This window comes from Pyrgilauda ruficollis, unplaced genomic scaffold (genome assembly GCF_017590135.1).
Source record: "Pyrgilauda ruficollis isolate IOZ18807 unplaced genomic scaffold, ASM1759013v1 scaffold38, whole genome shotgun sequence".
Taxonomy (NCBI): Eukaryota; Metazoa; Chordata; class Aves; order Passeriformes; family Passeridae; genus Pyrgilauda; species Pyrgilauda ruficollis.
This window is the reverse complement of record NW_024525267.1, coordinates 8,480,950-8,504,696: the sequence shown is the minus strand read 5'-3', so window position 1 is coordinate 8,504,696 and position 23,747 is coordinate 8,480,950. Positions and strand designations below refer to the sequence as shown.

Below are 23,747 nucleotides of genomic sequence, written 5' to 3'. Positions count from 1 at the left end.
TTTGAGACTGTCACTGATAGACAGACAAACAGCTGCCTTGGCAGGACAAACTTCTGGGGCAGCTTCTAGCAGCAGAGAGACAGAAAGACAGAAGTGGTGTGGTCTCACTTAAAATTCACAAAGTGAATTACAGGAGCTCTGTTCTCTCAGTTCTTATTTCTGCCACAAAAATAACTTAGATGCACACACAAAACCCAGGTTCTAATACCTGAAAATAAATGTTCAACTATGACCTTAATGTCTGCTGGTTTGTCATCAAAAAGATTTGAGTAAAAAATCAAGATTCACTGAAAACATAATTTTGTTTTTAGACATTTTAATGATTTTTCATACTCCAGGAATCACTACATAATGCAACATGCTCATGGAAACCTCATGGATCTCTGTGTGTTTCCATGCAAGGCTAATCTAATCCTTTACCTAGCTGGTGTCTAATTGAAGATGAGGGCAAAATTCAGATCCTCATGACTGATAACAAGGTAGGACTTAACAGCACAGAAAAATGTAAATGTTTGGAGGAGGGAATAGGAAAATTAGAAAGATTTAGACAATTTCTTAAATAATAAAGCAACTATGGAGTTCCAAAAGAGCCTGACTTCTTTTCTGATATACAGTTCCCAGTGAGAATTGGTGGCTTTGTGCTCTTCTGTCGTTCATCTACCTCTCAAAACTCCTTGCTAAAACCCTGTCCAGCAAAAAGCTCAAGGCAAATAGCTGATTTAAAAATATGTGTCGTCTCCCAGCAGACAGAGAGGGTCTGCAGGAACACACATCTGCCCACACACACCCAACCGCAAGATCACGGCCAAAGTGTTTATCAGTGGAACCTCACCAGAAATTTTTTTAGATCTGTTTGCATAAATGTCAACATTGGCTTCTAAGCTTTTCCTCTATTTGACAGCAAGTGACATTTAAAGGGACAAAAGACCTTTTCACACACAGAGCAACAGAGGCTGTCATGCAACTGTAAAATCTATAGAGTAACACGCAAGTCCAGAGACACGAGCACCATATCCACTCAAAGAATGCTACCATCTCCTCAGTCTTCTGCAAGGAAAGCAGTGCCTGTCAGATGCATTTCCCTGTCTTTTAACTCTGCTGTCAGCACAACTGTCACTTGTTTGCAAGTCCACACGTGAAGTAACCTTCCTAAGAACAGTTTTAACGTTTACACGCACAGAAGCAGTGTGATGGGGAGGTGAGTGTGGGCAACATTCACAACCTGTGATACAGGAGGAGGAAAAAGTCATACATTTGCCATCCAGGTCCAAAAGGTTTTCTCCTTCCTTCTGAGGTGTGGATAAAAGATATCATAGAAGAGTGGAATGGTTTGGGTGGAAAGGAACCTTTAAGAACATCTCATTCCAGCCTCCTTGCCCCTGGCACTGGCACCTTCCTCTAGATGAGGTGTCTTAGAACTCACACCAGCATGGCCTTGAACAGTTCCAGGGAGGGGGAATCCATATCTTCTCTGAGCCATATTGCACTAGCCACAATTCTCAACAGAACTGATTAAAACCAGGCTTCTTTTCCCCACCTTTAATTTCATTCAATTCAATTCAATATTTTCCAAAGAAACACCTACACCTCCCACTTAATCTGTCTTTAGAGAAAAGTAACTTTCATAGACAACATTTCCTTTTACAGACTTTAATTGGAAAGCAAACGTCTTAGGAAATGGCCGTTCTTTTAAATGAACATATTATAAAAAGCCAGCACAAGACACAGGGAAATACTCTTTTTTTGCATTCATTGCTGAGTCAGTTTTGATGCTCCAGGCACCTTGTTGGTCCAGGGGGATGAAATTTAAGGTCCCTTCAACCCAAACCATTTTATGATTCTATGATTCCATGATTCTGGGACTTCAGAAGATAAATTGTTTGAAGTGGACCACATTAGAGCAAGCCATAAGCACATTAAGCACCTCCCTGGCTGCCTCTCTCTGTCGTACACAACACAGCTGAGGGAGCCCTGCTGTTATTCAGAGCACTTCAGCCAAGAGGTGCAGTGACAAACAGCAACTCTGACTCATTGTTGATGTACCTCCAATGCCGAGTGTGTCTAATTTCCACTGAGTGTGTCTAATGAGCTAATATTTTATGGGTATTTCCTAAGCACTGTAATACGAGTCCTACAGTTCAACGTGCTGGAAGTCAGCCAGCTGCCAGCTGTTCCCTAAACACAAGTCTTGGTGCTGCAAGCCAGCAGTGGCTGTAGAAGCCCTGGTTTCTGCGGGGTGAGCACAGCATGGCAGAGAGGGCAGAGCTTCCCTCCGTGTCGGTGTGAGCTGGGAGGATGCAATGCTCCACGTCAGGGTGCAGAGGAGGGTGCAGAGCCCATCCCTTTTTCCATCTGCTCGCTCTGGTCCAGCTGCCAGACTGACTCAGAGGCAGGAAGTCTCTCCCCCAGTGGGGAAGCACAGGGCAGTATGAACCACCAGAGCAAGATTAACACCAGTGATGACCTTGTGGGGAAAGGGGAGAATGAGACACCAGCATTTGAGAGGAACATCCTCAGAAGGGATTTATCAGGCCTTTCCTGGCAATGTATTGAACTGTGAATAAACCCAGTGGAAGTGTGTCCCACTCCTCCTCTGTACCCACACTGTAACATCAGTCCTTTTGAGCAAGGACCCCAGAGCAGCAGTGGGATCAGGGTCAGCCTCTTTCCCCGGCTGAGAGAAAGATGATCTGCAAGTCACAATGCAGCAAAATTCCAGGAAGAAAAAATGCCACCGACTCAGGGAAGCAATTGGCCTCTGGCCCTGGGCTGCCTTTGCACAGACACACCCTGGCTCCTCTCTGTGCAACTGCTTTGGATTCACAGAAGCACCAGCCACGGCCAGGGGCCAGCAGCAAAGTTCAAGAATTAAATGATGCTTTTGACTCTTCATTGACCTGTGGAGCTGGATGATCTTCTAATAACCAGATTAGAGGTGGGTTGCCTTTTTACATTAGTCAGGGGGAAAGGCACCAAGGTGTGAGCTTCTTAAAAATAGAGTGTGTAAAACCAGGACCAGAATATCTAACCAGCCTGTCCAGACACACAGGGGAGCAGCAGGCTTCTGTTGTCCAGTCAGAACTGCTGTATAAATCTTCAGGATGGTGAGACTGAACTGACAATTCATTATCTAGGGCAAGGTGCTGTTCCTTCCGCAGGCAGCACTGCCTTGCAGACATCTCCATACATGTGGACTAGAGACGTATTTCAAAACAGCCAGAAAAGACAGAAGTATGGCAAGATGAAAGGGAAATTATTCAGGAATATGCACCGAGCAGCAGTGCTTGCCATGTGAGCCTCAGCAGTGAAGCCTGCCAGCTTGCATCAGACCAGACTCATCACTGACCATGTAGTTAAATTGCCAAAAATAGTGCTGTGCACCTCAGACAGGGAGACTCCATCCATCCTGCTCCCATGCCAGGCTTCTGCATCACATCCCTCTCTCACAGAGCTGTGGCTCCAATGACTTTGGGCAGAGGGATTCACAGATTCTGATTCACAATCCTTGTGCTGATTTTAAACTGATGCCATGTGGTGCAGTTACCCCAACAGGCAGGGAGAAATCCTGCAGTGAGAGAAGGCTGCAGTCATGCCTGTGCTCTCTCTTTCCCATCCTCCTCCAAATCCTGGTCCTGATTTACAAAGGATCCCTAATCCTTACATATTTCAACAGTCACTACATCAACTACTTTACATGGCTACCACTGTCTCCAGTCTGAGTTGTCTCCAAGGATGAAACAAGCCAGGAAGTCCCTCCAGCTTTCTGTCTCCAAATGGTCACTCTCCAAGAAGACCAGGAACCCTTTCAACATTGCCATATTTATATCCACTGAAAGAGCTGCCCATTTCCTGTAGCATCTCTCTAGGAACCATAGCAAACTGAAATGGTGGTCAGGCACTGGAACAGGCTGCCCAGGCAGGTGGTGGAATCACCATCCCTAGAAGTGTTCAAAAGACATGTAGATGTGGCACTTGGGGACATGGCTTATTGGCAACATGGCAGAGATGGATTTAATGTCTGGGCTCAACAATCTTATGTTCCAACCTTAATTAATCTGTGATTCTATGAAATGCAGCCCTGTCAATCTAATATGAAAGTATGTGTGTTAAACCAGAAAAAGCCCTCCATTAATATTTTCAGTCTTATTTAATAAGGCAGGTATAGCCCACAGATATTGCAGCTTACTTTTCAGCTCTGATGCTAAATGCTTTGAAAATAAACAACAAAGTGTCTGTTTGGCAGAGGAGAAAGAGAGGAACATCAAGTTCACTTTGTGTGGTAGGAAAGGGCAGTAATTGCAGTGTGTATATTTTGCAGCACAGGTTTGCTGCATGGAGCAGATCAAATTGTTAGAAAGGGGAGCTGTGAGCATGGGGTGGGGGGGGGAAGAAAAAAGAGCTGAAACCACAGTTGTTGAGACAAATGGGCTAATCACAGCCTGGGTTACACACACATGCAGGTGCAGACTGATCCCAGCCAGCATCTGTGGAAAATGTCACTTGGCAGAGGGGCACACAAAGCAAACACTGTGTGCTCACACAGAGCCTGCTGCTGGGAAAGGGTCCTCTGGGGTCTCCATTGCACCACGGCCTCTCAGAAGGGCATGTACAATGGTGAAATGTCCATATTCCATCAGGGCTGGCTCAGTTCAGATGCAGCAGAGCTGTTTCCCTGACCTGCAGAGGGGCTCTGGCTGATGGGGAGCCCAGGGTGGGAGCTGCCATGAGAGCTGGCAGAGGGGCAGCAGTGCAGGGAGTGGGGAGGCTGCGAGGCTGACACTGGAATAAACACACCACCCCAAGCAGCATTTTTCTCACCTTTCTGCTCCAGTTCCATGTGGTCAATATTGCAGAGCCCTTCCCTTGCCTCTCCTTGCCTGGTTGTGTAACATCTACAGCCAACCCTTTCATACACGGATTTTGTCCTGTTTCTTCTTTGATGTAAGAGCCCTGGATAACCCTGGGATCAAAGAAAAAGACAGACGGATAAAGTACACTAGGTGAAAGGAACTGAGTTCATTCTGCCTTCTGTGTTTCACTTACACCCTGCCTCCCTGTGAGAAATGTTGGGTGGAAGGAGAACAGAAAAACACAGGCAGAGGGAAAATAGAAATGATGTTTTGCTCAGAGCACTAGAAATATCAGAAATTTAAACAAAAGTTATTCCTTTTGTTGTACTTTAGCTGTGCCTTCAGGCTTTTGGACACAGCTCTGTGGTCCACGCTCGCTTCGTCTTCCCTTCCACTTTGTTTGGCCCCAAGCTGTGGCTGAGCACACAATGTGGTCAGCGACTGCAGAGCAGAGTTCCCAGTGCATCAGAGCATTAGCTGGCAGCTGGGCAGACAGATTTATCCCAGATGTCCAGGGTGCTGCCTCCAACTCATGCAGGCAGCGTCAGAGAGGGTTTAAAACCAGCACCGTCCTCCCCCTTGAATTTCTCTCCTGGCGCAGCTCAGTGGCAGCTCTCCTTATATGGATGGGTTAGAAAGCAGTCAAAGGGATATCCTCAATAATTCCAGCCTGTGGCAGCAACAGAGATCTTCAAAATGCAACCTTGGGTTGCTACATGAGAGCCCTGGCCCCACTATAACCCCTGCAAACCCAGGTTTCCACCCCTGCAGCCTTTCATCATCTGAAACTCCTCTGGGCTTGGTTTAAAATGCTTCAGAATATTTTGTTCACTCCAATTTTGTGACACCACAGTAGAAAGTTGAAAGTTTCTCAGTCTTTTCTGAAGCTGTTGCTATGAGAATGCACAAAAATGCTCAAAACCCTCTTAAATAAGAAAACAAAGCAAAAAAATTTGCTTTTGTCTGTGCACAGAAGTATGCTTCAGCTGAGCCCAGAGGTGTCTGAGTTAATATCTGTTTTACTTAATCTGGCAGCCTGATTTCTTCGAGGATGTACTTCCTGAATTGATTTCTGTGCACCTGTCAGACACATTGCTCCAACAAGGCAGGAACTGGGAAAAAAATGTTATCTGATGAGTTCAGCTCTGAACAAAATCAGCAAGACCCTGAGGTGCATTTTTATACAGGCATCAGCATGTTTCATTAAAAATCAATAGAAAATTGCAGAATGCCTAAAAACTCAGCAACATCCCAGTGACTGCAGAGAAACAAGCCCTGCTAGGCAGCTGTGGCTGAGAGGAACGCGTGCCTTGCTGATGCTCAACATCAATTTCCAGCAGCAGTGATGCTTCACCACTCTAATTGTGTTGTCAGGGAAAACAGCTCAAATAAAATATTGCAGGGACTTTAACTTCCCAAAAGCACACGTGGACAATGCAATCTGTTCTCTGCTACTCCACACACCTGCCAGAGCAAAGAAACAAGTAGACATGGATCCTGACATGCAGTTTAGCTTGAGATGGGATGGACAAAAAGTGGACTGGATGATCTTGGAGATCTTTTCCAGCCCTAATGATTCTATGGTTCTGTAATTCTGTGCCCTGGGATGAGCAGGGATGGGCAGGTCAGGCTTATCAACAGCCAGGCTCTGAGGCCACACATCCAGTCCTGTGTCCAGTTCTGGGCCCCTCAGTTCGGGAAGGACATTGAGGTGCTGGAGCAGGTTCACAGAAGGGCAATGAATCTGGTGAAGGGTCTGGAGCACAAATTCTGTGAGAAGCAGCTGAGGGATCTGGGGGTGTTTAGCCAGGAGAAGAGGAGGCTGAGGGGGGACTTTATTGCTTTGCAACTCCCTTACAGGAGGCTGAAGCCAAATGAAGGTCAGATTCTTCTCCCAGGCTGCCAGAAAAGAGGACAAGGTCTCAAACTCCACCAGGGGAGGTTTAGGTTGGACATCAGGAGGAATTCCTTTACAGAAGAGTGATCAGACACCAGAATGGGCTGTCCAGGGAGGAGATGGAATCACCATCCCTGGAGGAGTGTCAGGGTAGGCTGGGTGGGGCACTCAGAGCCATGGCCTGGTTAACACCGTGCAGTTTGGTCATAGGTTGGATTCACTGACCCCAGAGGTCTTTTCCAAGCCCACTGGTTCTGTGATTCTGTCATCACTCAGCAGCATGTGCTGCCTTTAAGGATGGCCAAACCCAATCTCTGTGCTGAGATGAAGCCACAGACTGAGGCTCAGGGTTTTGTTCCCCAGATGCCCGGCGCAGCCCCGAGGAGCCACGTCCCCTCTGTGCACCTTTTTTCCCTCGCTGTGAAACAGGAAATTTCCTTTCTCCACCTTCATTGTTGGTGCTTGCTCTGCAGGGCCTCTCTCAGCCTGTTTGCACCGGCCTCATACAATGGAGTCATAATCTGAGGTGTTGCCACTGCAAAAATAGAAACGGAGAACAATGTCGTTCTTCAAAACAAGACTTTTCATGTATCTCATTGTGTAAAATTCACTGCTTAAAATCCATTCACTGTGCTAAGCAGCAACTTAAATCAAAGGCAGAATTCACATCATACTTGGTAATCAACTGGGGGAAGTAGCTGTAGATTTTCTACCTTGATTCATTTCTCCTTTATTTGCAGTTTTCTGTGATTTTTCTTCAAAGTCCCTCTCCTCTGAAGTCAGATGGGATCCCCATTAGTGACACTTTCATGTAGCTGAAGAAGTGTGTCAACGTTTTCTAATATAGATTAAAGCTCCAGAAAACAAGAGGGAATAACTGTTGGGCTCGCAGGAGAGCAGTGGGAAATAGAAAAATTACCAGGCATGATGTTTAAGACTCTCTCAGAATGCTTAAGAGCTGTGTATTTCAGTCAGTCCTTAAGCAAATACAGCTTTAAATAAAGCTAGGTATAAAATAAATAATATTTATGCCTGGTAAAAGAATAATTTGGAGAGATGCCCAGTTTCATATAGGCTAATAATTTGATTTTTAATTGTGTTATTTGCTGCTATCCTGTATTTTTCTGACTGTGCTCCTTTCTCACCTAAGGCAAAAAATTAAATGTTATAAAAATAATAATTTCCTCATAAGTTTCTACTTGCTGCTCCTAGTGACCCTTGCATGCATAACATTTTAACAGCAATTGACATGAAAATATACACTGCTTGTTTCAAAATTAGTTCACTTGTTTTTCAGCTACATGATTGATGTTTTTCCCAACCAAAAGTAACTCCTCTGAGCTCAGCAGAGCTGCCTCTGTTGTTCACAAGGCAGCAGAGAAGGTGAATTAAACCTAATAAATCTTTTCAAGAGTAAATACACTCTAAATGGAGGTACAGCTAACAGGCAGTACAAGAAATTCATGGAAATACCACTGAATTAGAACATTTGATTCAGAAATTGTATTCAAGCATGGAATTATTAACAGAACAGTTAAATTATTTAATCCTGACATGAGAGTTAAATGTTTAAAGAGCTTTGGTTAGAGCAGAAACCCATCACTAATTCCTGTCACTTGAAAAAGCTACACATTTCAGGATTCATTTTCATTGTACATGTGGATGAAAGGTTTAAAAGTGTAACATTTTCATAAGAACAAACTTCCTGCAAACAACAACAAAAAAAAAAGTAATGGATCTTCTGAAAAATACTCAACCATTTCACTTCAAAACTTTTAAATCAAGGTGAGGTCGTGCTTATCCATGCCAGCAGTTTAATGCATTTCCAACAGCCTGAAAAATCTGGACTCTGTGCTAAAAGCTCGTTTTCACCATTCTGTAGAGCACTCCATGGCTGCTGGAGGACCAGATCTGGTTATTTGTGTCTGCTCTCAGCCCAGCTGCAGCTCTGGTCTCCCAGGAAGCCACCAGTTGTCCCAGTGCCCGTGGTGCCCCCCTGGCACCCCAGGGCTGTGTTCCCATCCAGGGTCACTGCCCCAGGTGCAGGAGTCACTTTGTCAGGGAAAGAGCTTTGCTCAAACTGGCTCAGGTCTTCTTAAGAGGGGACAGAGGGAGCAGTTCAGATCAGGGTCAGCTGGTTCACACCATTTCACCTCACTTCTCCCAGTGGAAACATCTGAACTCCTCTGTTGAAAGTGATAGCTTCCCATGGAAACTTCGGATTCTGCAGAAATCACATTTTATAGCTGAAAATTCCTCTCCAGCTCTACAGAGGAATTTGGATTTATTTTTTCTGTTCAGATGGAAAATCCTCTGGCCTCAGCTCAACCAGACACTTCAGCAGCTCCTCTGTACACCCTGGGCTGCAGCCAACCTGCAGCCTCTTGCTCTCCTGAGAGGAGCCTGCAAGACCCAGTTCTGTGCTGGAAGGGCCACCAAATCATCCCTAAAAATTGCCCTCCTGAGTTCATGGAATAGCACCCTCTACTTCATGTGAGTGCAACCATGCTGAAATGAAGGATAAGGGTATCCAGAGCTCAGGTTTGTTCTCACGTCTCCCTTTCATAGGCACAAAAAAACACACTGAGGTTTAAGACCATTTCATCCATCTCCATCTGTTGCTTTTCCAACATTACAATCACTCCGTTGTCTGCAGCACTGCCACACTGGACAGGAGAGTGGAAAGCTCCTCAGCAGGGTGCAGAGAAAGCATTAGCAGCATTTAAAACCTTTGTGGTAGCCAAGAGAAAAATAATAACTCCTAACTTCAGATTTTCTTATCAGAAAGTTTAAATATTTCCAAGACTTTTGTTTACAGTGTTTAACATTTCTGCTTCTCAAGCCATACAGGCTTGAGCTGCTGCCCAAATGTTTGGCTAATCTCTGCAAGCTGCAGGGCAAATAGCAGCTCAGGTTTAGGACAGTGGGCCTGATTCTTTTTCTGGGGAATGCAAATCAGAGTTTCTGTCCTGGTCCTCCTTAGGCTCAGGAACAGGTATTTGTTTTCAAGCCTCTCAAGCAACACTTCATGGGGAAAAATACATGGGAAAAACCAGCATTAAACAAGATGCAGACAAAGTGTCAGAGGCTGGTGTTGGGAAGGGGTTGCAAAATATCATTTAATCTTCCCCCTGCCCAAAACAGGACTGATGGCATGTAAAATGTCAGCTACAGAAGCACTGGGGTTTGGGCAAAGCTGATGCTCCTGAGCTCTCACACTGACCTCAGCATTAGACTGGAGCCTGCTGGATTCAGTTCTGTGTGCCAAACGTGCCCCTGCCCCATCAGTTCACAGCTCAGAGGATCAGATGCTATTTTAAGGCGCAGTACCCAGAGTCATCAGATGCTATTTTAAGCTGCCCTAACTCTGGAATGATGCCCAAGGCATTGCTGTGCTGGCTGAGCCAGGGAGTGCCTCTGACTGCAGAGGTCTTGCCCTAGTGCTCATGGCAATGCCTGGGACACACACACACACACGTGTCCTGCAGGTCTGTGCCCAAATACAGCACCCAAACCACCTCAGCCTGGCACTAGACACATCTTGGCTTTAGGTACCACAGCCAGCTCAGGACAGGCCTGCCCAGCTTACCTGGCACCAAGGCTGAGGAAGAGGAGTCCAAGGCTTTTTGCACAGACAGCAACCAAGCTGTGGCTGTTTCCTGGTTTATATTCCTCTATTATATTATATTTCCCCTAATATCAGGTTCTTATAGAAAGCACATTCTTGTCCCCATCTTGTATATCAGGCAATTTTTTCTTCCTTTCCAGCTTTGCTATCTGTGCTTTTTGTTGAAGATGCTGGTAAAGCAGAAAAGCCATTTTTTCCCCCAGAACCACACCTGGTGGAGGTAGGATGTGCCATAGTCCTCTGCCATTATTGATAGGGCCTTCTGCCAGTGTAAATCACTGGGACAGAGTCACTGGAAGGTCACTTCCATCACTGGAAGGTCCAGCCCACAACCCACCCACAGCAGAGCTGACTTTCTGTGCCCTTCCATCAGCATTGTCTGCTCCCACTGTCACCTCACCCAGACCAAAGCAGATCACCACAGGCTTTGGAAGGACACCTAGAGCAAGGAGCCAGCACTGTTAGGCAGCACTGCCTCTGCAGGCTGCATTCCTCTCATTTCTGGGGAAAAATATCCCCCTATCCTGACCTTTGAACAGGGCAAGCAGTGTAGAGATGAGCTGCCTTGATTCCCCCCAGCCACACAGGGAGACTTGTCCTCCCATGCTCTGGGAAACACCCTGTGTATTGCCTGGATACATTTCAGTGCAATTTGTTTCATTTTGCCACTAATCTCTCATTTATTCTGATGCTATTTACCAAGTCTCATGTTCCCTTGATAACCAGATGCCTGACATAACTTTGGGGATATTCTTTTCCCCAGCACTCAGCTGAGTTAGGGGAATGACTTTTGCCTCACATGAATAGTAGAAAGGAGACAGGAAAATGATCCAAAAACTCTCTTTATTCCTATGTTTTTCTCCCTTCATTCCCACCTTTTGTGTTTGGTGGAAAATTCCCACTCCTTTCTCTGCTTACCATGATCTCAGCATCACTGCTAGGAGTCTCCAAATACATCCTTCACTCTTAGGTTTCATGATTTTATTTAAGAGTCCTGACTGACTTTATCTGTATTAAAAGAAACTGAAAATGCTGTAGTATCTGGTCTTTTACAGGTCAGGTCAGCATAACTTGTTAAAATACTAATAAAGACACTCCAATTATCAGTTACACTTTAATAATCTCAGAGCTTTACTGTGTTTGCTGTGTTGCTATTGACTTGAGTTATAAACCCAGCTCTGAAAAATAGATTTTCCTAAATATTGTGCTAGAGTAATGGAAACTTCAAAAATATTTAGCTGAGCTAAAAATATTTTAAAATCTACGTGTTGCCTTTTTTTTTTCTTTTGTAATAGGTTTATACTACAGTCATAGCCAAAGTTTTGTTCTTTCATTCATCTCAATGTCACAGACAATCACATGGTCTCAGAAAAGACATTTCCCCTCCATCAGGATTAAGATAATATCCAGTATTCCTCATTGTTTAGGAACAATCACACTTTTTAAAGAACTTGATCAGGTTCTATCTAGTTATGTTGCTCAATGCTACAGTTACTCTGTCTTGCATTTGGTTGGATTTAGTTCTGTAACTTTCAGTAAAGAGCAAAAAGACCTTCAATTAGATTACCATTGAAATTCACACATCAGAGCCTATTTACCCACAAATTTACTGCATTTATCTGGCAGTTATTATTGGTTTCTAACTCAGGAGCAGAACTGCCTTCCGTGAGGACAGCTGATGGTGAACAGGGAGCTGAAACACTCAGGAAGCACCTCCCAGTCTGTGGCGGTGCTCAGCCCTCCATTTAAGACAGAAAGGAATCTAACAAAACACTCTCTTGGACACAATGTCAATTGCTCTTCAATTCCCCAAGGATTCTAGTCATTTTTGCCTTTTCCATCCAGCAGGGCTTTGCACAACCTTGAGGTCCCAGGAGCTCCCTCCACATTGTGTTACTGGAGAAACTGGGCAAGGTTTTCTTGCAAACAGAGACCCCAGGGTTCCTTGGACTCTGCTATCAGTGGAGCTGAATTTGTTCAAGGATTGATTAGCACAGCAATAATTCATGGGGATACAGGGGAAATCCTCCAGTGCTGATTTTACAAACAATGAGGTCGATGATTCCGATAAATCAACTTCATTCATGCTGCCTATAAATAAGTAATGTCCCAGACTGAGAAGAAGCTGGCTCAAGATGTAATGTTGTGCTTGTTTCTAAAAGCTTTGGGAATTTCCATTCTCTTTCATCCATTTCTGGACCAAATTCCTTCTCTTTCATTTCCCTAATCAACATCCACTGCTTTTGTGTTCCATGTCATGTATGCTGGCCAGCGCTGAAGTCTGACTTCTCAGAGCATTTTGAAAGATTTAGAACACCTCATTTGAGCTTCTCAATTAAAAATGTTTGGGGGACTGGTACATCTCCTCTGGTTGCTGTCTCTGAGTGGCAAATACCCAGCTGTGAAGAGCTGCATTGTTTTTTCTCTCAGGTTCCAAAAAAACTACACAGCACAAGCTGTGAATCCTCCTCTAGGATGGCACCATCTCCATGAATCTGTTGCTGTTGTGGAATGGGACAATGGAAATGTCATTTGGTGCCAGCCTCCTTCCCCAGGGAGGCTGAAGCACGAGTCAGGATTGGGCATTTTCCCACTGATTCCAACTGGAATCTTCAAACCTGTATGAACAAGGAAGGGAGGAGGTGGTGCCCCTTAGAGATGAGAGCCCAGGGTGAAGAGATGTCTCTAGAGGCAATGGGGAGATGTCTGGAAAGAGAACACTGAGAAGTGTTTGGATATCATTTTTCTGACCTGAAACATTCTGTTGAAAATCTTGCCACTAGATAGACAACCCCAGATTTCCCAAAGCCTTTAATGCTGACTTCCAAAAAACCTTTATTGTTGACTTCCATGCTCTGGGAACATTGCAGGAGTGTGGCTGTTCCACCCCCCCTTTTGTGAGATGCCTTCAGTGGGTGTTTGAGTTACAGTCTCCAGATTTTCCACTCAGCCACAGAGTTAAAAAAGAACGTAATAAAAAGGCTTGCAGATACAAAAGCCAAGAATGACTGGACTTTAGCCTTAAGAAAGGGATAAAGCGCTGCAAGACTCATTAAATAATGAGGATAATCAACCAATGAGAGTTTTAGATGAGCCGTTGGGGAATGACAGGTAGGAATAGGAAAGTCATGTTACCTCTGGCTAGATCATTAATGAAACCATTGCTAGACCACACTGTCTGGTCACAGCAACTGCTCAACAACATATTTGGAAAACAGCTTCAAGAATTATTCAAGAACAAGAAAATATGCCTTGTAGGAAGATGCTAGATAAGCTATTTAGAGCAGAATAAATGATGCTATGAATCCTATCTGGCTTTAGAATCACTAAATGTCTGTGCCTAAAGACAAAGCAGTGAATTCCTCACCACCTCATTAGACCAAGAGCTACAGGAGTGAAATCAGCTGAATCCCAGCCCTGGAGGCCTCTCTGTGCTCCCACCGCAGGGAGCAGACTGGAAATGTTTTTCAGATATTGTAAATATCAGATGGGCAGAAGTATTTGCTCAGCAGAACATAGATCTCATCCATTGATGAGGTGACAAGGAATGGTGAGGTTTACTCAGAGCCCTTCTTTTGGAAAACACTGGCTCTCAGAGATCTGTGTGTGACTGGTGGTAGATGATTACAAGAGCAATTCAAAGCATTTAGTAAAATTTACATATAAAGTGGGGTATTTAGGCCAATTACAGGGTAAACTAGCATGCTTTTGATTTTCTTTTCAGAAGAATGTAGCTCAGCTGCAGGGTAAGTTTGGGGTAGAACATTGATTTGGCTGTAACCAAATCTTGTTTGTTGTGAAGGAGGGAGTGGGGGAACATTCCTTGAGCATCAAGTCACTGGAGTTCCTGGATATGACCCTTATGCATGGAAGTGAAGAGCTTGGAAGTGAAGAAAGGCCCAGTCTGGAGTCACAGACCCTTTTTGAGCCAAGGGTCCTGTAACACCAGCTCTCACCTGCCCTGGGTGTGTTGGCCATGAAATATTGCAGGATTGTCTTTCAGCCAAAGCAAAAGGGGATATTTCCAAGGGCAACACTGCAAGTGAGGCTTCTGGCTAAAGTGGAAACCAGTCACAGAGCTCAGCTGAGCTCATGGATTGGCCTGGATGTCTGTCCTTAAGGTCTTTCTTCCTCTTTTTTTTACTGTCTTCCTTTGGTGGCTGCTGGATTGTAGCATCCCCATGGCTTTGACTTGCAGTTTCCAGAACATTCCCAGCTTCAGATGCAGCAGTGCCACATCTTCTGAAGGGTGGTCCACAGAAACAGAAATTAAGTTTCCCAGACAGTGACCCAAACAAAATCAAAGCAGCGTGTGACACCTAATTCCTGACTTTTATTTTCTCCACCTGGATTAGCCAAAGAAAGATATTCTGAAGAAAAATATCACCCAAAATAGGATTCAGAAATGCACATGTGGCACTTATAAGGTGCTATAAAAATGCACTGCCCACATTCAGTTTGTTTTCTGATGGAATATTCAAAGCTCCTATTTCTTAAAGCCTGGGATATGTAGTTCCAGTTCAGTTACATAGATGCCTGACCATTATGGGAACCAAGGGGAATTAGAGATCTGAATATCTTTGATCTAAATGCCTTTGAGGTGTTTTTGAATTTCAGTGCCTAGTTGGGACAGGGAACCTCAAATTCCAGCCACAGAGACCCTTATTTAGGAGCTATGCAGTACAAAAAGGAGGCAATTTATAAAACAGATTTTTGAAATCATTCTTCTTCAAACAAACTCCTACCAGAACACTCCTGTCCTGTCTGGTGTAAGCTCCACAGAGCAGAAGACATCTGTAGAGTGGAGGGGAATTCCCAGTTCTTTACAAGAGATTTCACAAAACTGGGTTTAGGAAGGAAGGAAAGATGTTACCAAGTGAGCAAACATAGGAAGGAAGGAAAAATGTTACCCAGTGAGCAAACACACAGTCAGTATCCCCAGGGACATCAGCTGCCGGATAATAGACCACATTCACTGTATCAGGAACTTCACCTCACAGAAATTACCCTGAAAAGTGCCTTAGAAGGAACTTGCTGACCAAGATCTGTCCTTTTGCCCATGCTCTGGTTTTATCCTTTTTCCCAGATGAAAAAGAAACAGACTTGGGCATTTCTGGGGCCAGCATATCAACCAGAACTGCAGCTGTTCTTATACTGGTGGCCATCCCTGGGAGTGTTCAAGGTCAGGCTGGATGGGGCATTGAGCAACCTGGTCTCGTGCCAGATATCCCTGCCATGGCAGGGGGCTTGGAGCTACACTGTCTTTAAGGTCCCTTCCACCCCAATAATTTTATCATATTTTGATTATTCTGTGTTCAGTAACATTCACCAGGTACATGTAATCATAGTGAACAGTCAAATGCACAGACTGATACTCAGAGCTTGCTGCCTAGGGCAGAAGATGGCCCTTGTGAAAGTCTGAGGCTTGAAGCAGTCTAATTTGCCCAAAACCACGAGAAAGTCTTTCCACCCAGGTAGGTGCCACCATCCCTGCTTGCTCACAGGCTCCTGGCTTCTTTCTCTGAAGCAGCTGGACCTTAATTTGTTGTCAGGAAGGCACTAGAATAAATAGATTACTTTTCCTGTCTGATGTCACATTAGACACTGCTTGGCTCTTGTGCGTATTCTGGCTGGGGGTTTCACAGTCTTTGGGTTCTGCAAGCACTTCTTCACTGGCATGGGAAAATTCCCCCTGATGTGCAAATCCGCTCTCCCATGCCACAGCTAAACATGGCTGAGATATTGCATCCTAGCTTGGTGTCATACAGGGATTTATGTGTTGCTTTGCTCCATTAATCAAACTGAAGATGTTCTGAGATTTCAGCAGACAATTTATGTCCCATTTCTGTCAGAGCAGTGAACATTGCTGCTGTCTGGCTGAAGGGCTCTTCCACGGGTGCAGTTCAGTCCCTAAAAGTTACCAAACAAAGCACAATAGGAGAAGAGTTTGGCAAAGATTGGCCACTGACGGGTGGATCTGGGGCAATCTGGGCATCGAGAACATCAATGAAAATTGTCACATTGTCCCCAGAAACACAAACTAAGCACGGATTTAAAAACAGAGCTCCCAGCTCAGACCAGTTCATGGTCCACACACCAGGTCCATCCCACACAAAGTCCATCTTGTCCTTCTGCTGTGGTGGTCAAGCTCTGCGTTGCGATCCATTAGCAGAACCCCAGCCATACAGACCTGTGACAAAGCCTTGGAAGTGACCCAAAATAGCTATTCAAATTCTAGTAAGCAATACCCAGCTAATTTATGACCTAGAAATCATTATTTAAGCAGTATTTTATACATTTTGCACTTGGTTAAAACCACCTAGTGAAGGGAGGGGAACATCTGCCCTGCTGCATCATCTGGTGCAACCCAGACTGGAGAGAAATGAGGGCCAGGACTGTGCAAATATTCAGCTTCATTTTACTGCACTCCCTACTGCAGTCAGTGTTAAAGGCCAGGTCATTTCAGTGCTTAATCAATACATCAATACAGTCAGTAAATGACAAGGAGAGTTCATATTTGTCCTGTTACTCCAAGACTGCTCATAAAGTCAAGTTCACAATCCCATAAAGGAGCCTGCATTACCCCAGTGGCTGGGAAGGAATTCCGCATTGGCTTCCCATAGGCCTGTCCACAGAGAGAACAGGAAAAGATAAAAACAGGGTAAGTAGGAGTAAACTGGAATAAAGCCAAAAGTAAGGCCTACAAATCTAGCAGGGCAATCTCAGCTCATAAATATGACCCACCAAGTGGATACTCTGAATAGACTTTTGCCTGACAGAGGCAGACTGATAAACTTGTGGTATAAAAACACCACAAAGTTTTCACAGGAAAAAGCCATTTATTTCACAAGCAAAAGCCATCTATTTTCACATCTGTTTTGCCTGCTTGGAAGTGTGGTGAAAATTTTAGCACCAATACATTAATCTGGACATCACTGTTTCAAGAGCCAGGGATCATTTGATTTGCCAGTGTGAGCCATTTGGTCCCCACTGCATTCAGAGCCAGGAATCCAAAGACAACACTCAAGGTTTAGCCAACAAGGCAGTTTTTCTGGGGTGGTAGCTGCAAATTCAGAGTGATATGGGCAGGAAGAATATCCTCTGATGATGAGACAGGTTAGAAAAATTGACAAGAAGAAAGAAAACATAAAGTTTGATGGGCAAAAGAAAAAGCAGGGGAAGGGGAAAAAAAGGAAAAAAAGTAAAAAGGAAAGAAAGAGAGGAAAAGAAAGAGAGAAAAAGTAAAAATATAGGACTGATGCCATACAGAAATTCACAGCAGGACACGTAAGCGACAAGATGTAGAAGCAGAATTAAATGTGATATGCAAGTTAGACTCAGGATGTATTTCTCCAACAGCCCTTGCAATTCTTATCCCTTGTGTGGGAGAAGAGTAATGGTAGGACACCACCAATCTCTTTATTCCCCCTCAGCATTTCCCAGAGGTGACCAGGAGCCAAACTGAACTGCACAAGCCATCAATCACTGCTCAGTGTGTGGCTCCACAGACCTGCTGCAAAACATCCACCGTGACTTCATGGACCACAAAGCACAGATAAGAGTCTAGGAGTTAAATCCTTCTGGCAGAGCGTAGCACACTCGAGGTAGACTGATCCTCTATCCAAACAGTTTATCTCCAAACTGTATTAATTACTGGAATATTACAGCAATTTGTATCTGCACCAGGGCTTTCTGCCAGTGCAGCTCTCTCAGTCAGATGCCACCAAGAAAGAGATAGGCCAGCAAAGCTTCACAGCAGAGTAAATTTCAGTGCAGCTTTTAAGTATTTAACACTGAAGACGTCTTTGAAGCAGGACCCAACCCAGTCTGCCTGTGCTCAGGGTGAGCCAGCAGGAGAGGCAGAGCTGGATAACCCTGCCAGCACTGATGTATGGCACATGTCTCTTCAGATTCATCAGAAACACCAGCTGACCTGCACCTCCATGTGCCTCACAGCTGTCCTTAGAGCATCCTGCTTTGGAGGAAGGAGCTCTGCAGGCTCCATGCAAATTCCACCAAGGACTGACAGTGCAAATGCTGTTCGCAGTCCTAGAGACCGCGTGTCCTCCTAAAGACCACCTCGGCCAGCTGTGCACTGCAGCTGGAAAATTGCCTTCAGCTGAAGGGTACATCTTCCCAGCTGGTCCTTGAGCAGACCAAAATCTTCAGAGCAGGTCTGGCTCCTGCATTTCTTGGCACAAGGGTGGATTGGAGGCTTGCCAAAGTTGCAACTGGGGGGAAAAAAGCACATTTCCCACTGCCTCTGGTGAGCTGTGCTGACCACCTGTAACCTCCGCTGCTTCTGAGAAGGCAGCTAAGAAAAGCAGGAGTGTTGCCAGTAACTTACACAGTTCATAGCCCTGCTGGGGCATTCTGGGATTCCCTGCAGCACAAGAAGTTGAAAACCACGGCGCCAGGGAGGATTATTTTAAACTATTTCATTCAAATCAGGTTGAAGGAAGAGGATGGGGCATCTGGACTGTCTCCTGTCTGTGTTGGTGCCCATGTCCCCACTCTTGTACTTCTTCCACAAGCTCTTCCACCCTTGGGCACCCATGCCTAGTGTCCGTGAGTTCCCTGGAGCTGCAGAGTGCAGAGCTACCTCGGAGATGAGGAGAGGGAGCTTTCCCCCCTTCCCCACCTCCTCTTCCAGTGCACATCACAAGGCAGCCCCAGCAGTGGGTGAGTGCAGCCCATCCTGCTCTCATCAGCAAGTCTGGTGCTCACTGAGCCTTTGTACTTCCAGGATGTCAGGTTTGCTCTCTTTATGTGCTGACAACACTACTGTGTCTCTGCAAGCAAATAAAGCTGCTGAATAGTCAGCCTGTCCAGTCACACTGGCAGAGACTTTCAGTCCAAGAGATTTCAAACAGGACATTGTTCCCCAGTGCAGGAGGTATTAAATTCCATAAATTTCTAGCTTCTTTTCTACTACAAATTTTATCACCATACAAACAAACAAAAAAATCAGCAAGATACTGTGTGATGTTTTCAAGTCTCTTTTTTTCTTTTTTTTATTGTCCAAAATAACTATTTCTCGTTCCCAGCCCTCATTAATGGGCACCAGTCAGAACTTCTTCCCCCATTCCTGACAAAGCTTTATGTTCATTCCTATGTTCTGCCACTTGTCCTCATGTTTATAAAAATTAATAGTCCATATGCTGCAACAATATAATTATTTTAAGCAACCTTCCTGACAAATGTTTGAAGGCTTCCTGTTGACTAATGGGTGGAACTGGATTGCCCCTCTTTCTTTACAGTTGAGTAGTAATGATTCAAGCAGATTAACTGGTTAAATAAATGTCATTAACCCAGATCATGTCCTTTACAAGAAATAACACTGGTTACAGGAATCAGCTAATAATGGGGTTCATCCAAAGGCAATGAGAAAATATTTTTGTCAATGTCAAAATTTGTCAGTGGGTTCAAAATGAAGTTCAACGTGATTTCTGCTAAAGGAGTAAATATGCTGGATGTGATCAACAAACTAAGCTTTCCTTCATTTACAACAGAATCCCTGAAAATATTCAATATTCTCTTCCTTCCTGTTCTTCAAATCATCCACCACATAGGCCCAGATACTAAACACTGCCCTTCAGCTGTGATGGCACAGGGCAGGACAGCTGCACCTCCAGTGAGACCCACTAAACACCAGCCACTGCCAAATGCTTCATCATTTCACAGCCTGGAAGAAATAAAATAATAAAAGACCCTCCCAATGATCCATGACCAACCCACCCCAATGCCCATGGTGGGGAGGCAGGAATCCTGTGCTTTCAAGCCCAGGATGTTCATTTGGTGGCTGCAGAGACAGGCAAAAGTCCCCCTCTCTCTGGACCCTGATGGCAGCAGTGTGTGCAGCTCATCACCCTTGGCTGTCTGTACAGAAATAAGATTTTGGTATAAAGGATTTGCTTTTGTTTGCCTTCAGTTTGGGTTGTATAGATGGGCTGGGTTCAGGATGCTCAACGGAGGACCCGTGCTGATGTGTCTATCAGCATTTTGAGACTAAAACACATCAAAATGAGGCCACTGGCCTGTGCATAAACAGCATTTCTTGTTTCTCTCTTCCAGTAACCGTGACTGTGGGAGGACAACAACACTTGCTGGGGCTTTATGACACTGCAGGACAGGTAAAGGACGGCAAAACATTTATCATTTTCCTTCCCCATGGTTTGTTTGTTACTATCATGCACTGGGGTTTGTTGTTCATAATGTTTGTGGAGTTTGCTGGGGGTTTTTTCACAAATAATAACAATCAGGTTTGAGTTGTAATGGTTAAACTGCTGACCTTCTTCCTTTTGTTTCCATTCTGTTTCAGCAGTAAAATGCACACAAATACACTCATCCCTAAGACTGTGTCTTGCCTAATCAAAAAAAACAAAGCCTGATGAGGCTGTGCAACCCCCCATATATCCACCTCCTACTGCAAATATGATGTTTTGTGTAATCAGTGTTTTCTTACCTTCACCACATGGTGGCATTGAAGATACAGAGAATAATTCCCATTTTCAAGATCAGAAAACTGGTATAATTCAGCATCAGTCACCAGCTGTTGACTTTTTAAGTGGTAACCCAGCCAGATTTGCATCCATTCCAACATCCCAACATTCTTCTCCCAGGACAAGGGTGTCCATTACAAGAGAGTCTGTATCCCATGCTTACTTACATTTAGAATTCTCTTGCTGTTTCCACTGTCCACACTCTGATATGGTGTGATTGCACTCAAAGCTTGCAGAATAATTTCACCTACATGGAAAGGAGGATAAGTTATTTCTCACTGCTTTGCTCTGCCAGGAGAAGGACAGAAGGAAGTACAGGGAGTAATTCATTTTTTGTGGTGAAATTTCCATCCCCTGACTTCAAATGTCAGTGAGTGACAAAATAAAGGGACATAGTCTGCACAGAAACCTTGCAAAAACTCATCTGCTGAGAGCAGAGGGAGGAAGTTCCAGGTTCCTCACAGACTGGGAATGTTATAACCCACATCCACCAGCTCCTCCAGTCATAGCTGACACTGAAGCCAGTGGGAGAGAAAGCAGATTTGGGAACTTGTTTCACTCCCTCTGTGTTCCAGCAGCCCTGGATGCAGGGCTTTGCTTTCACCTCTTCTTGGCTGTACAGGTTTGGCCATGACTGACTGCTAGGAAAGGCACAAACAGTGCAGAAGGAGACCCTCGTGTCTGCAAAAGGCCACTTCTGGCAGAATATACTTTGCAGCACTATGCAGAGAGATCAAAAACCCCCAGCAGAACAGACTGTCACTTCCAGAAAAACCTGCACTCAGCAGAACTGGGGCTTTGATGCTTTGGGTTTCACTTTCTTTAATTTTATTCTTAACATGTTTCTGTAGGCAGCATCAGTCTTAGCTGCTTTGGTGGCCCTTACGGACCACACATCTTTCTTATCCACATGGTGCAAACAGATGATTCAAAAGCCAATCCCAAAATATGGCCCAAGCCCTTGCCCCATGTCCAAATCCTGTTCAGTCTTTTATTCTGTGTTCACAGAGCTCAGAGCCTGTGCCACGATCCATCAGCCCTGCAAGCCTTTGCAAGCCAGACTGGAGTTATATTCAGTTCCCAGTCAGTTTTCACCCCGTGCCTTAATATTCCTACTTGTTTGTAGGGCTGACAGTTCCACCTGCCACCCATTTCCGCAGCAACACCTCCTCTCATTTGTCCTCCTGAGACAGAAGGAACACTCAGCTCTCTCTTTGACAAGCCTCACCCCTCCATCCATTCCTCATTATTTTGCCATCCCCTGCTTCAAACTAGACAGTTCACCACCTGCCTCCAAACCCTTTTTCTAGCTCACCAAGCTCAGGTCCCTTCCAAACCCTGCTCCAGAGGACGTGGCCATCTAGCCAGAGCTCAGAGAGTGAATCAGCCCTTGATGACTGGATTGTCCCCGTGAAGGCTGGAGGGATGATGCTTCCCACATGCTCCAGTTATAACAACAGATCATCTGGGTTGTTTCCTCCCTCCTTCTCCTTGTGCTGTGTGGCTTTCCAAAGGCATCAGTGTGAAGTCATAGCCAGAAATAGCCCTTGACACTGCGATGCTATAAAACATATGCGAATGAAATAACAATTGAAAAATGTACTCCTGCAGCAGGACCCTCTGTCAGCCTGAAGGGAGAGCTGGCAGAGACCCCAGATTTGAGGTATCTGGCTTTCTGTATCCCTGGCACAAATGGTCCTAGGAGGAAAAAACTGTGGTCTTTTTGCTGGGCTGGACTCAGGTGCAAAATGCTTTAGCAGAATGTACAAGAGATCAGCACAGCAACAACATAAAAACAAAACAAAACAAAAAAAGCCAATTCTGCTGCATTTTTGTGGCCCAAACACTGCTGAGCTGATGTCTGAGGTGGAGGGAAGGGAGCAGCACCAACTGGACTTGGTCCTGGCAAGTTACAGGCAAATAACTCAGCAGGGCCAGGTCTGGCACTGGCATTTCCAGGCCAAACCAGTGGCCAGGCAATGTTAAGTGGGAAGCCTCGAGCTCCCTAAATAGCAGGCAGCACAATGCAAGCACGAGCTGGGAAAATAAATAAATAAAAATAAATTATTGATCAGCCAGAGCCCAAGCCCACAAGGACTCAAGTCCCTTCCCAAACTTGACTGTCACCTGTTACAGCAGCCCTCCCTGGATGGGCCCCATACCCATGCAAATGTTCAGTCTCTTTTTTTACATTATTTGTGTGGCTGACCATCTCTGAAGGAGAAATGACCCAGTAGGGCTGTTTTTCTAAAGGTCCATGGTAAGGTTTTATTTTATTTTATTTTATTTTATTTTATTTTATTTTATTTTATTTTTTTTATTTCATTTTATTTTATTTTATGGTACAGAGAGGAGGTCCTTGTCTGATGTGGTCTGGAGGATCCTGTTCATGTACAGGAGCTCAGATGACTCTTATCCATGATATTTGTGTTTTAATCTGTCTGTGAAAAATCCCATGTGCCCTGGTTGGAGGTGAGACCTCTGCTATGAGATGCATGGCCGTCCCTGCTTACAACTTATATAATGCTCTGTGCTAGTAGCTCAAATCAGGAATCCTCTTCCTGAAAAAGGATTTTCTAGGGCTTCGGAAGGAACAAGGAAAATGAAATTAAATGCGTGCTCCTGGAGCTGTCGCAGCCAAGCAGAGCACTCATGGTTTTAATCTGTAGTTTTAATGGTACAGTAAGTCCCAGCCCTTCTAAATATGCACGTCTGGAATATTGAAAATTGCTATATTTAGCCAATTTCTTCCCAAAAACTCCTAGATGAGCATTCCTTGAGGCTTGCTGCCACCACGTGGCTGGCTCAGGAGCTAAACCAAAAGCACAGAAAGGCTCTTTGCCCAGCAGCCGGTGCCAGCCCGAGGTGGC

The 23,747-nt window shown here is 44.8% G+C and overlaps 1 protein-coding gene across 2 annotated transcripts in view; it reads left to right on the top strand.

Annotated features, from left to right (window-relative positions):
• Positions 1-23,747, top strand: part of RHOJ (ras homolog family member J) — a 60,528-nt gene that overhangs the window by 24,090 nt on the left and 12,691 nt on the right. For both annotated transcript variants that reach the window (XM_041476164.1, XM_041476166.1), the window contains one exon: positions 20,450-20,508. In XM_041476164.1, the coding sequence (XP_041332098.1) occupies positions 20,450-20,508 (59 nt within the window). The remainder of the gene's footprint in view (positions 1-20,449; positions 20,509-23,747) is intronic.